This window comes from Babylonia areolata, chromosome 1 (assembly GCF_041734735.1).
Source record: "Babylonia areolata isolate BAREFJ2019XMU chromosome 1, ASM4173473v1, whole genome shotgun sequence".
Lineage (NCBI taxonomy): Eukaryota > Metazoa > Mollusca > Gastropoda > Neogastropoda > Buccinidae > Babylonia > Babylonia areolata.
The window spans coordinates 66,929,410-66,944,308 of NC_134876.1; the positions used below are offsets into that span (position 1 = coordinate 66,929,410).

Below are 14,899 nucleotides of genomic sequence, written 5' to 3' on the forward strand. Positions count from 1 at the left end.
TATTCCCATCACAAAATCAACCAGCCTACACACACACACACACACACACACACACACACACACACACGTATATATATATATATATATATATATATATATATATATATATATATATATATAAAATTCAATACGCCTCAATGTGTCGTATCTGACGAGCACAAAGCGACGATGGGATTGTCAATCGCGTGTCAGTGTCCAAGACTTCAGACTTCATCTGACTTAGGAACCCTTCCACTGCGTCGAACAATGGACTGAAATGTTTCCAGCCAAGTTCCGTTTTCATAATGTTTACTGAATAGCACAGCAAGCATAGATCTATGAATTGATGAAATAAGCAGATACAGAAACGCGCTGTATAGTAACAGCAGATTCCTTACCTTAAGAACATTATAACTTGATGTAATACTGAAAATGAACGACCAAGAAAAGTCATCGGAACAGCATGGAACTGGTGTATTGAAAGCATGCCTTTAACAATTTGTGCATGAGAAAAAAACAAAAAACAAAAAAAAAGAACTTGCACTGCTACATAAATCGCAAGCCTTTCTACCTGCAATGCATTCCGTAGATCCGTATCTTTTTAGAATCATGATCCTCAACTACAGTTATTACCATGGCAAAAACTACTAACGAACATTCATAACATTTTTGATCAATGCATTTTCCAATTTTAACCGAAACAAAATGTATAAAGGGACTTTAGTGAAGTGCAGCAACAATGGTGGAGACGCTGACATGTCGCATCCATTACACAAACAATAGAAATCTGCCACTGTCTATCAATTAACAATGTTTGTCATGTTCCAGATTAAAAAACAAAAACAAACAAAAAACAAATTAACTGTATATCTACACCGTCAACAACACTCGTCCACCAGAGACGTAACATACTACACTTTTGGGTTACACATAATTATCAAATAGTGTTTCTCCATCACCTCGTCATATGTGACGTCAAACAGGTCAGTACCATCTTTCTGACGCCAGCTCTAATAGCGTTTCTCCATCAGGACGTCATAATTATGTGACGGCAAACAGGGCAGTACAGGTGATGTTTTTGTTTGCTTTTTTTTTCTGACGCCAACACTAGTGTTTCTCCATCATGACGCCATATGTGACCGTCAAACATAGTACCATCTTTTTTTTTAAAAATTTATGTTGGTGTTTTCAACGAGCCTGTGATTGCACACGTTATTTTCCATGTAGATTGAACTGAACTGAATTGAATTGAAACTTGAATTCTGACGCCAGCTCAGATGTCAGCGGCGGAAGAAGAGGAGGCTGAGGCGGAGGAGGAGGAGTTGGAGGAGGAGGAAGTGGAGGAGGAGGAGGCGTGACGCTGCAGCAGCTGCTGATGCTGCTGTTCCGTGACGCTGGCCACCACGGCCTCGGCGTGTTCCCGGGCCCGCCGCCTCAGCTGGGCCACGCTGGAGTTGCGCTGCTCGTGCAGCAGCCCCGCGCTGAGGGCGGGCACCCCGGACAGCGCCGACACAGCCGGCCCTACCGCACCCGACCCTGACCCTGTCCCTGCCCCGCCCAGCCGAGTGCTGACGCCGCCGGCTGACATGGGGGGCAGGGTGGAGACGCTGGTGAGGGTGGGTCCTGGGCCCCCAGGTCCCCCTGGCCCCGCCCCCGACACCCCGGGTAGGGAGAAGGAGGGTGGGTGCTGAGGGGGGAAGGAGGCCCGCGGCTGGCAGCACAGACAGAAGGGCAGGCAACCTGTGTACACACACACACACACACACACACACACACACACACAGTGTCACGTATTAGAACGTATGACTCCAAGCAGCAAGTTCATCACAATGCCAACAAAAGCAATACTCAAATAATATCGTACCACACCGAAATCATACAACACATAAATTTTACACGCACGCGCGTTTGTAGCGACAGCAGAAAAAAAACCCAAAAACACACATCCCACGTGCAAAACGAGAAGACAAAACCACAACCACTATCAATAACAAAATCAGAAACCAACAAAAAAACAGCACCATAATTTAAAAAGAAAAGCAAAGCAACCCCTCAAAAACAACAACAACAACAAAACAACAACAACAAAAACAATAACAACAAAACAACAACAACAAACAAACAAACAAACAAAAAACCCAGCAGAAACAACACACACACACACACACACACACACACACACACACACACGAACGCACATAGAACAGGATCAGCAATATAGACAAGCAGGAGTAAAATGAGAGCAGGAGTTATTTATTACAAAAAAAGAAAAGAAAAAAAAAAAAAAAAAGAAAAAAAAAAAAAAAAAGTGTGAACAACCAACATCATGTCATTCCCAAGCAAACAGCGCCATGATGACGAACGCTAACTGACCCATTTCTTCTTCTTGATGACTCGTTTTTTTGTTTTTTTTTTTACAGCACTAGCACACCAAATGAGGCTTTACAATTTTTATACTCTCTTCAAATTGAACATTTCAGCTTCATTATGGGCCTGTAAAATAAATGAATGAAATTCAAGTCGAACACGGAACGTGGCAACAACCATTCCAGCAGCAAGAGAATAACAATAATGTATAAAAACAGCTCAGTTGGTTTTCGTCCCCCCCCCCACCCCCCTCTCTCCCCCATTAGTTAGTAATTCTCCCAGTTCCTTTGTGTGCAGTGGTTTTGTAATTTAAAAAAAAAGAAGAAAAAAGAATCAGTGACATGGATGTATTTACTTATTTCCTTTCGTTTTTGCTTTTGTTTTTTGTTTTTGTTTTTCATTGTTTTATTTTCCGAATGACATCAAAGACTGTGCATACACTTTAAATAGAACATTCTATTATTCCAAACCAATATCACCATCATCATATTACAAATAATGCTGCTGCTGCTGATGCTGCTGCTGCTGCTGATGATGATGATAACAATTAAAAAAAAATATTGATGATGATGATGCTGATAATACTACTTCTAGTAACGAAACGAAACAAAACGGTAGTAGAGTAAGCGCAATTGCTTAAAAAAAAAAATTAAAGAATGGCTATATTCTTTATATATAAAACAATGAGTACAAATGAAAGCATGCACATAACCCTTTTATGTGCAAAAACACGCTGGAAAACATCTCAAGAGGAGAAAAATTATAAAAGTGGAAGCTTATCAATGAAAAAGTTATTATCATTATCATCATCATTATTATCATCATCATCATCATAGTGGTATTGTCACCAAGCCTGACCAGCCCATTAGGTTTATGCGAGGTATTTTTTATTTTTCAAAGCAAATGTGGTGTAGCGTATATGGATCAGTCCGCACGCGTTGACACTTCCTTGAAACTGAAAAGTGTTAATACTATCGTTATAATGGATGTAAATCCTCCAGAACATGGACGGAAACATTGTCTCGGGATCTCATAGGGGTTTAGAACAGGAACATGTTCTTTTTTTTTTTCTTTCTTTCTGTATTGCATTTAACCCCAAGGTTAACTCACTCAGTACGGCCAGTCCTCTCTTCTCCTCTACACAGACCCCTCGGATGTCCAGTGGGTGTCTGAATGACCCAACCTTTAGCTTCCGTCGTCAGAATTGTGGTATTCTTTGTCAACATTCACGTCTTCAGTGTAAGAGCCTTCCGCTTGCAATATTTTGATGATGGTAATTGGGGTGAAACGCTGTGAACGTCGTCTCTTTCGCCGTTCGTATGGAAAGAGTTAATTACGGGTTCGAACCTGCTGAGGACCAGGGGAAAAAAAAAACAGAAAAGAAAAGGCGGCAATACAAGGGCATCCAGGAGTCATCACCTGGGTGCGGCCGGAAGGAGTTAAGGGCCGAAACGCTTGACTGAGGGAGGGCTTCTTCTCTGAAGACCTTGGACTGTCCAGCTCTCCCTAGAGTTTCTTATCACTCAATGCCTGTTACAGAATAGTGGTCACGACTCTGAACAAACTTCAAATGATATTCATGGTTATAACCCTATTTCAGTCATAATCACCTATCACCGCCGTGACATCATCACCTCCACCATCACTATCACTACTACCGTCGTCGTCATCATCATCATCGTCATCATCATCAAAATAACAAATAAAGTTCAACTGGTTATCATCAGTATAACCCTTATAATTATCAACCAACGCGGCCGTGACATGCCACCAGCACCGCCGTCATCATCATCATCATCATCGTCATCATCATCATCATCAGCAGCAGCAGCAGCAGGATTAGCATCATCAGCATCGCATCATCAACATCGTCACCATCATAACCACCATCGTTATCAGCATCAGCATCAGCATCATCATCATCATCATCACAATCAGACAGTCACCTTTAAAAGCAGGGTGAGGAAGGTGTTGAGCATGTTGAAGCAGGGAGCGGGTTGCCAGCAGCGAATCATAGTGCTTTAGTGCGGCACTGCCAACAGATTATTATTATTATTATTATTATCACTATCATCTTTATTATTATCACTATCATCATTATTATTATCATCGTTATCATCACGATTATTATTATTAACAATGATTAATATCATTATTATTATTATTATATTATCAGTGTCCTCCAGTGCCGACAGAACGTGTTTTCTGATTCAGATCCATCGCACAAATTCACGTTGCACTTGAACACTTACTGTCTTCTCTTTCTGTTTCTTCCCCCTTTCAATCCACCCAACACACATACACATCAGCTCCATCCCACCCTCCGGCAACACGCACACACTTGATTATTGTTATTGAATGAAAAATAATGACAACAACAAGTTTCAAAGAAAAAAAAGTATCAACTATCTACACGAAAACGAATGTTTTTTTTCAGGTTCCTACTTTGTAATATGATTATCAATAATTACTAACATATTCATTTGTGTTTGATATAAAAAAAATAAATAAATCAAAACAAACTCTGTCTCTTAATCACTCATCCTGCCATCCCCCTCTCTCTCTCTCTCACACACACATACACACACACACACCACTCCCCTCCACACCCACAAACACCCATCACCATACACACCACTTCCCCCCCCCCCCCCACCAACCACACACACACCCACCACTCCCCTCCACACCCACAAACACCCATCACCATACACACCACTCCCCCCCCCCAACCACACACACACCCACCACTCCCCTCCACACCCACAAACACCCATCACCATACACACTACTTCCCCCCCCCCCCAACCACACACATACACACCACTCCCCTCCACACCCACAAACACCCATCACCATACACACCACTTCCCCCCCCCCACACCAACCACACACATACACACCACTCCCCTCCACACCCACAAACACCCATCACCATACACACCATTCCCCCCCCCACAACCACACACACACCCACCACTCCCCTCCACACCCACAAACACCCATCACCATACACACCACTTCCCCCCCCACAACCACACACACACCCACCACCCCCCTCCACACCCACAAACACCCATCACCATACACACCATTCCCCCCCCACAACCACACACACACCCACCTCCCCCCTCCACACCCACAAACACCCATCACCATACACACCATTCCCCCCCACAACCACACACACACCCACCACTCCCCTCCACACCCACAAACACCCATCACCATACACACCACTTCCCCCCCCACACACCAACCACACACATACACACCACTCATTCCACACCTACTCCCCACTCCTCCCCACCCCCATTCCAAACCTCCCTCCACTCCCTTCAACATCCATACACCCACCCACCACCTCCACACCCCTCCCCTCCACTCCCACACACTCCCCTCAACCCCCCCTCCCACACACCCACACACACCTGTCCAGGGTGGGCATGAATGCAGGGCGCTGCAGCGAGGCGGCCAGCAGAGAGTGGGAGAAGGGCAGGGTGGTCCGGTTGACCTTGGCCAGCAGGCTCAGGTCCGGGGGCAGGAGCATGGGGGGCAGGAAGCTGAGCACCCCCTTGCCGGCCCCATCCCCCCCGAGCCCCCCGCCCGCCAGGCTCTCCATCAGCAGCCCCGGGGGCAGGGGGGCAGGGTGGGGGGCGGCCAGAGGGGGCCGGGGGGTGTGGTGGTGGAAGGGGTTGTGGTGGTGGGCGGGAGCGGGCTGGGGTGGGAGGGCGGGCTTGTTGACGTCATCTGTGGCTGTGGAGGAGGAGGGGGTGGGGGTGGGGGTTGTGGAGGTTGGGGACCCCGTCTGCCTTTGGTGGTGGGGGTGATGGTGATGGTGGTGGTGGTGATGGCTGGACAGCGGACGTGGGGGTAGTGGCGGGGAGGTGGAGGAGGAGTAGGAGGAGGTGGAGGAGGCGTGACCTTGACCTTGCTGACTGTCGTTGGAGTCGACCACCAAGGCCTCCTCCTCTTCCCCGTCGTCCACTTCTCCCCCCTCCTCCATGTTCTGCTCCTTCCCTGTGTCATCCTCCTCCACCACCGCCCGCCCCTCCTCCTCTTCCTCCTCCTCCTTCTTCACCTTCTCTGCCCCCGCCATCCCGTCTCCGACCGTCTCCTCTCTGGACGTCATTTCCTGAGTGACGTCACACTCGGCTACTGCCCTCCTGCGTACGTCATCCGCCCCTTCCGTGACGACGACGGCACCCCCATGGCAAGAAGGGCCTGGGTCCTCGTCGCCCGTCTGGGACAGCTGGTGCAGATGCTGCGGAGGGCACGTGCCCTGCTCGCGCTCCCCTGCTCCATCGTCGTCTCTAGTCATCATCGTCGTCATCGTCATCGTCGTTGCTCCTCCCTCTTTCTCTTCTTTCAAATCCGCGACATCGTTGTCGTCGTCGTCGTCGTCATCCACGATGCTGACTTCCGCCCCCTCTGAAAGGTCGCCGTGGTCGATGACGTCCTGAGTGTTGAGGGAGTCACTGATGGAGCTGTTGTTGTTGTTGTTGTTGTTGCTGCTGCTGGTGGTAGCTCCCTGGGTATCGGGGCCTGAGGGGTGTTGGGAGAAGCGTTCGCTTTTTCGCCACTTGGCCCGACGGTTCTGGAACCACACCTGTTGGGGACACACACACACACACACACACACACACACACACACACACACACACACAGGGGCCACGTTATCATTTTGCATGTCATACCCACGACAGAAAGGTGTGTCTGAAGAGATATCAAAGGGTAAAAGGGTTTTGGAGACAGGGGGACACAAGAGCAGGTCGATGGACGAGAAGAAGAGAGGAGAGGACCGTACAACAGCAACAGTGATATGAGAGAGAGAGAGAGAGAGAGAGAGAGAGAGAGAGAGAGAGAGAGTGTGTGTGTGTGTGTGTGTGTCTGTGTGTCTGTGAGCGTATGTTTGTGCTAGGTTTCTGCACGTGTAGCTTTGCGTTTGAATGACACGACTCCATCTATTGTCATGAAATCCTCAAGAACACAACAAAAGAACAAAGGGAACAAAGAAAGAAACGGTCATCCAAGACGAAAGCAAAGAAATACACACACGTATGTGTGCGTGTACATGTGTTGTGTGCGCGTGGCGTGCTGTACTACTGACTGTGTTTATGCCCAACGAAACTACAATGCAACACAGCACACAGTCAAGTCAGTTTTATAGACTTCGCACGTGCAGCACACCAGAAAGGCTGTAGACCGGTGGAGGGCAGCATTTGAGTTGAGCGGATCTTCCCCACAAAACCAGCACAGTGACACAAACATGAATCGCAGACACCATGTGTACTTTGGAGCCACACAAGCGCCTTCTCTTGCTTTTGTTTTTTGTGTTGCTTTTTTTTTTTTGGGGGGGGGGGGGGGGGGGGGGGGGGGGGGGGGGGGGGGCAGCAGCAATGTACGTGTCAAATACGCTCCCTCTTCAATACCTACCCCAGCAATATTTCCCGAGCAGATGAATATTCTCTATTATTTAGGCTCCTAAAACTTCTTGGTGGATGTTGAATATACGGACTTCCAATTTAAACATAAGAAAGAAAGAAGAAGAAGAAGAAGAAGAAGAAGAGAGAGAGAGAGAGAGAGAGAGAGAGGGGGGGGGGATGGGAAAACGAAAAACAAAAACACACAACTAATGAATAATGGGAAAACGCAACACGCTTTTGCCCAGAGATGGAACTCCCTGGTAAGCAGTTTGACGACATTAAAATACTCAAAACAACAACAGGCCATGCATGGCGATAGTTTGTCCTCAGCTGCCTGAGCACCGGGACATCGATCTTTGTGCACATCGCCCAGGTCCCATTTTGTCTCCCTTTGTCCCGAGCCATCTCGTGCCTGTTCAGCCGGAATCGTCTGTCGTTTCCCCTCAGACTGTGCTTTTGTCTTTCTCCTGACGCAGGTCGTGAGGACCCACCCTTAGAGATCGTTTAGTCTGTAACAGTCGTGCTTTTTGCCCCACTGCGGAGGACCATGTTTTGTTTGTCTCCGAAGTTCCAGGACAATGCTTTGCCTACTTTTCTTTTTTCTTTCTTTCTTTTTTTTTCCGGAGCCACGTTTCATGAACTCCAAACGTCTATTCAGTCTGCCAAAGTGCTCACAGAAACTGCCGGGGGTGCAAAGTGATATGAGAGGCGTGTGAAGGGGATGGGGGCAAAAAGTCGGAGGGGTTGGGGGTGGGTGGGTGGGTGGAGGTGTCAGTCAGCTGATCCTGTGTCCTCTGGTGTGACAGGCAAATGGTGGCTTAGTGCCAAGGGCCGCCTCTTCTCCACTCCCCTCCCCCTCCCCAGCTTCCGTCTCCATCCACAGTCACCACGGCCGTCTGCTCTTTGTGTGCAAGTCCACTTGGGGTTCTCTCCCTTCCCTGACCTCGCTCTGACCCCTCTGCTCTCCTCCCTTCCCTTCCCCAAAGTTGTGAGCAGGACGAACAACCGTTCAACGTTGTCATGACCAGCGACAATGACGATGATATCAGGCAGTACTAGGTTCGTCCTTTTATGTTCATCATGTTATCGAGCGAAAGAAACGCCCACAGATTTAATGGCGTTGTAATAGACGAAAAATTGAAAACATCAAAAAAAGAAGAAAAAAGCAAGAAACCCCTCATGATTTGAATAAAATACAGTTAGCTACTGTTTACTGAAAGACAATGGCAAACAGAACGTGTTGTCTTGTTCACCACTTGATTTCAAATCAAAACCATGGCATCTCTCATATTGTATCATCAAGAACTGGAGAAAAAACAAAACAAAAAAACATACAAACAACAACAGCAACAAAAGCAACAACAGCAAACCCCGCGAAAAATGTAACTGACACGAAACGTTAATCAGCCGAGGCCAGGCAACAGCGTTAAATATCGAACAATAACGGCGGGCCAACTGCTGCTAAAAAGTAGCATCGTCTGATCTGATTTTGTGTGCCCTTGTCCCATTGGTGAAAGACACCACTCTACGAATTTAGCTTGTCAATGGCAGTGACAGTAAATTAATCAGAAAGCTTATGTGTGTCGTTCTTAATGTTTTAGAGTTTATTGCTGCATCGCATTGTCAGTCTAATATCATCATCTTAGATGAAAAGACTATAAATAAATAAACGAACAAAGCATTGTCATTGAATGAATAAGATCTGTTTAAACTAATTAAACCTCAAAACAACAAAACAACAACAACCGAAGTCGTTAAACAAAACATAAAAAAAACAGTAAATAAATGTAACAACAACACCAACCAACCAACCAACCAAACAAAAACCAACAATCCATGGCCCTGCTAACAGACTGATATGCATCATGAACTGAAGCTCATTATTGTGTGTCGACGTCAGTGGACTGTGAAACAGATCCTGTCTCATCAACTCTGAACCAACCACCACCTTGCCACACACACACACACACACACACACACACACAGATGCGATAAGCAGAAGAAGAGACAAATGGAAGAATGACCGAATGAATGAATGAACGTTAACAACAACAACAACAAACAAAAAAAGAAGAGAAAGAAGACAGAAAGAAACTAATGTTTTGTACTGTTCGAAACAAGCAAAGAAAAGAAAAATCCTTGTTCATATCTTGCACTCTTCTCCACCGACGACAGATCAGCCCCTCGTGCCAGACTGCTTAAGTCTTGTGGTCACGCGCTAAGACGACGCATGATGCCAATGGTGGTTCCCATGACGACCAGCAGTGGACATTAAGGTCTCAGCCTCGATACCCCACGTACAGAGTACACAGGGATTAAAACGACTTCTTCTTTTTTTTCTTTTTTTTTTCTCTCTCTCCCCTTTTCCTGCTCTGAATAAACTCAAGTTAATGACACCAGAGAGAGGAGGAAAGGGGGCGGGGAGAGGAAAAGATAGGAGGGAGAGGGAGGGAGAGAGGCAGGGACAGAGAGAGAGGGAGAGAGAAAGAGAGAGAGAGAGTTGGAGGGGAGGGGCGCAAAGGATCAGGGGCAGATAATTGTCCGTGGCTTGGCAGTCACCGCACACCACAAAAGAAGGCAGATGGGGCAAACAAAGCGAGGAAAACAGTGGTAATCCGAGCGAGGAGCAGGGCAGGGCAGGGCAGGGCAGGGCAGGAAGAAGGGTGACAGGAGCTCTGAGATGAGGTTGCATGAGTAGCGGTTTGAGCAGCGCTAAAGTTCGCTTAGCGTTAAGAATTTTCATTAGTCTACAGTGGCTTGCATGAGCACCCTCAGTAGTGTCAAGAATGTTCCCAAGTCTACACTGGGTTGCATGGGCACTGTCAGTAGTGTTAAGAATGTTCAACTAGTCTACACTGGGTTGCATGGGCACTGTCAGTAGCGTTAAGAATTTTCCCCCAAGTCTACTCTGGATTGCATGGGCACTGTCAGTAGCGTTAATTTTCCCCCCCCTAGTCTACGATACACTGGGTTGCATTGCATGAATGATCTTAGCAACGCTAAATTTGCTTGGCGTCAATTTTTTCACCAATGCCTATGCTACGCTGGGTTGCTTGAACGAAGTCTGAGTGGCGTCGGTGATTTTCCAAAGTCCACGCTACGCTGCGTTGCATGAGTGACCACAACAGCGGTTAAGTTTGTTTTGCGTTCAGAATTTTCCTACACCTATGTTGGGTTGCATGAACAGCGATTTCGGCAGTATTAAGTTTGCTCAGTGTTGACAATTTTTTCCTTAATATATACGCTAGGCTGCATGAGCGATCTCAGCGGGGTTAAGTTTGCTTAGCGATAAGATTTTTTCGTAAGACTGTGATGATTCCATAGACCTGGCATGCAGGGCAAGGCAAGAAGTTTATGTGTGTGTGTGTGTGTGTGTGTGTGTGTGTGTGTGTGTGAGAGAGAGAGAGAAAGAGAGAGAGTGAGAGAGAGAGAGACAGAAGGTAGTGAGTGAGTGAATGTGTGTGTGTGTGTGTGAGAGAGAGAAAGAGAGAGAGAGAGAGAGAGAGTGTGTGTGTGTGTGTGTGTGTGTGAGAAAGAGAGAGAGAGAGAGAGAGAGAGAGAGAGAGTGTGTGTGTGTGTGTGTGTGTGTGTGTGTGTGTGTGTGTGTGTGTGAGAGAGAGAGAGAGAGAGAGAGAGAGAGAGAGAGTGTGTGTGTGTGCTGATGCTGACAACGTGCCCACATTCTGCAGGACACACCGCTGCAGCACTGATGCTGACTGTGCCCCAGGGGAGAGGTCTCCTCAGGTCTACAGCCGCCCCTTTTCTTCTTTCTTTCTTTCTTTCGTCCTCCTATCCGGTTTTTTTCTTCACTCTCTCCATTTTCTTGGTTTTTAAAAAATTCTTTCTTTTTTCTTTTTTTTCTCTTTTTTTTGCATCATTTTTTGTTTGTTTTTTGTTTTGGTCGTTCTGTTTCTTCCATCTACTTTTATGTCCTTCTTTCTCTGTTGTTTCTTTTCTTCGTATTGTTGTCGTCTTCTTCTTCTCCTCCTCCTCATCTTCCTCCTTCTTCTTGTTCTTGTTCTTCTTCTTCGCCTTCTTCTTCTTCGCTTTCGTCTTCTTCGTCTTCTTCTTCTTCGCCTTCTTCGACTTCGTCTTCTTCTTCGCCTTCTTCTTCTTCTTCTTCTTCGCCTTCTTCTTCTTCTTCTTCTTCGCCTTCTTCTTCTTCGCTTTCGTCTTCTTCGTCTTCTTCTTCTTCGCCTTCTTCGACTTCGTCTTCTTCTTCGCCTTCTTCTTCTTCTTCGTCTTCTTCTTCTTCGACTTCGTTTTCTTCTTCGCCTTCTTCTTCTTCGACTTCGTCTTCTTCTTCGCCTTCTTCTTCTTCGACTTCGTCTTCTTCGCCTTCTTCTTCTTCGCCTTCTTCTTCTTCGCCTTCTTCTTCTTCGACTTCTTCTTCTTCGCCGCTTCATCTTCGTCGTCTTCTTCCTTTTGTTCTTTTCGTCTTTTCATCCTGTTCAAGAGGCGATGGAAGAGGAGAGGGTGGGTTACTTTATTTCTTGTGTGTGTGTCGGTTTTGATTTGCCTTCAGTCTGGTCCACGCATTCTTCTTCAACTCCTTTCCCACCCCTCACCCATAAAAAGAAATCTCATTGGTTTGTTGTTGTTGTTGTTGTTGTTGTTGTTGTTGTTGAAATATGTCTCATGTCTCATCAAATCTTCTGGAATAAACAGTTTGGAGAAAATAAAAAAAATCCTACAGTTAAAAATGGAAATAGTGTCCCATCTCAAATTTATTTTTTCATTCACTTCTTTATTTATCTATCTATTTATTTATCGACATCAAACGAAAACATCATCGATTGATCACTGTCAGTTGTCCAGTTATTTCCATCACATGTCTTTTATTTTTGCCCCCCCCCCTTTTTTTTTTATCAGGCCGACAACTAAAAGCACGCCAGAACGAGGTCTTTTGTCATGTATGGCCGTCACCACGTCATATCCTGTGTGATGTCCTGTCGTGATATGCCAACTTTTTTTTTTTCCCCAGCCATTTTATTCAAAGGTTTAGAGAAATACATATGATTTTTTTTCGTTACTACTGGGAACACTCGGCTTATATCACAGATTGACATAAGTTTACATTTGGGCCAACAGCATAGTGAGAGCTGTATTATCAATGGTTTCTCCAGTCAATGGGAAATCATTTACAGCTTAGTCTTTTGTGAAGGACTATGACTCTCAAACTAGGAGGCAAAATTGCACTGGCTCTTAGTGCTGCAGCCTTGTGGGCTATTTGGTCTTTGGGAACCATCCCAACGCCGACTGTCCTGAAACCCTCTTGGCCGAGAGAGTGGGGATGTACTTGAGCAAGACACTCTCCACTTTTATCAAATTCTAGCCAAAATAGTCGGGACAGCAGTTGCCTCCTCTGCTGTTCTGATGGTCATAGTCGGACATGACTGACTGTCATATATAACTGGGAACTAAAAACAAAAATACTGCTGTGTAAAACACTGACCATTCGAAATCAAAATAACATTGGCAGAGCAGTAAGTATTCATCATCACTTCAGTTATCCATATGATACTGTAAAGGTTAGTTGGTCTTGTGTAATGCATACCAATGGTGCCCATTTCTGCACAAAGCTGTCCAGTGATTTGTCTGTCTTTCACCAGTTGTCGGGGAAAGTCGGGGCACGAAGCCATGGCCACCACCTCTAACGCACGTCGTTTCCGCTTGGTAAAGGATTACCGCCCGCTGCCCTAACTCAAGGGGGAAGACTGCGGTAAGTGACAGTGACGTGAGATTTGATCAGTTAATCTCGTCTCTTTCTCTCTCCTGTCCCAAATGGAGGGTGAACACGGGAGAGTTAACGAGCGAGTCACACATCTCCTCTTCTTCCCCCTACAGTGATTGGTTGTTTAGACATCTCCATTGAAACCCCTTCCCCCCCACCCCCCACCCCCACTTTTTTTCTCTCGGTCTATTTCCTCCCCTACCCCCAACTCCCGCCAGCCCCACGTGGTGTAGTGTGGTGTGGGAGGTGCAGGAAACAGGACAGTCAAGTCAGACACTGTGCTGCACGTGCCATTGCTGACGCACCGCTTTAATCCACCAATCGATGTCATTAGCTGCAATCCTGTCCCTGTGCTGTTGACGCCCTCCACCCTCTCCTCCTTCCCTCCCTCCCTCTGCCTCAATCACCCACCCACCCCCTCTCCTTCCCCTCACACACCCAGCTACCCACACGCTTTGTCCCTTGCTGCTTTCAAGCCCCTGGCTGGCCTGCCCAAAGCGGATTGGTCCATCACGTCGTTTACAAATACAGGCTCTCCATTAATTTGTGATTAGGGGCTAATTTAATCAGAAGTCCTTGTCGGGCTAATTAGGCGGAGAGGGCTAAATCCCCGCCTCAGTGCTGTGTGGAGCCGCTGACGTGCTTGTGGAGTGCCCTTGTCGGGGGGCTTGCCCCTGCTCTCCCGGCCTCTCTCCCTCTGTTTGCCTGCCGCCTCTGAGAGGCCTGAGAGAGAGGCCAGGAGAGAGGCCGCCCCGACTGCAGCATCCCCCCTTCTCTCTGTCTCTCTGGAGACCAGTATCTGGAGGCTTTGGGTGAGGACGTCCATTCTGCGGCCCTCACTCAGCCCGGGCCCAGCAGCATCCAGCTAATTTTCTTAATGACAGAGATTTCCCTTCTTTCTCCCTGCTGCTTCAGTTGGCGCTATCCGATTAGGAGGTTGCTTTCACTTTATCCGATTTGCTTCTTGACGTAAGACGCGGTCTTTGCCAGGCCCCCACAGCCCCGGGCTCGGCAGGCACCCCCCTCACCCCTCCCCCGCATCCCCCTGCAGACTGTGGCCAATCTTGTTTGCCCGATCCCTGGCCCGCACAACAGCGGCGGTAATTAAGGAATTTACTTTGCTGCTCGTCTTGTTCAAACACTGTATCTGCGTGGAGGCCCGTGTCACCGGCCATTAGTTGGCCTGCCGTCGTCAGCACCCTCACTGTTTTGTGGCACGTTGGCCGGAACGGGGAGAGGGATGGAGGGAGGGAGGTAGGAGAGGGTGTTGGCTGGTGAGAGGGAAGGAGGGAGGAGAAGGGGGTGGTGGAAAGGTGTCTGAGAAAGGTGTGAGTCATGTGTGGAATCGGCTGGTTGTTAAAAGCCCCACGAGGTGATGCTGACTTCTGAGCTG

The 14,899-nt window shown here is 47.2% G+C and overlaps 1 protein-coding gene across 1 annotated transcript in view; it reads right to left on the reverse strand.

Moving 5' to 3' along the window:
* Window positions 1-1,151: 1,151 nt before the first annotated feature.
* LOC143285969 (uncharacterized) overlaps window positions 1,152-14,899 on the reverse strand; it is a 42,643-nt gene continuing 28,895 nt past the window's right edge. The window contains exons 5-7 of the mRNA XM_076593423.1: window positions 5,778-6,955; window positions 4,293-4,378; window positions 1,152-1,719 (exon numbers count right to left, since the gene is read on the reverse strand). Of these exons, the coding sequence (XP_076449538.1) occupies window positions 1,253-1,719; window positions 4,293-4,378; window positions 5,778-6,955 (1,731 nt within the window). The 3' untranslated portion in view covers window positions 1,152-1,252. The remainder of the gene's footprint in view (window positions 1,720-4,292; window positions 4,379-5,777; window positions 6,956-14,899) is intronic.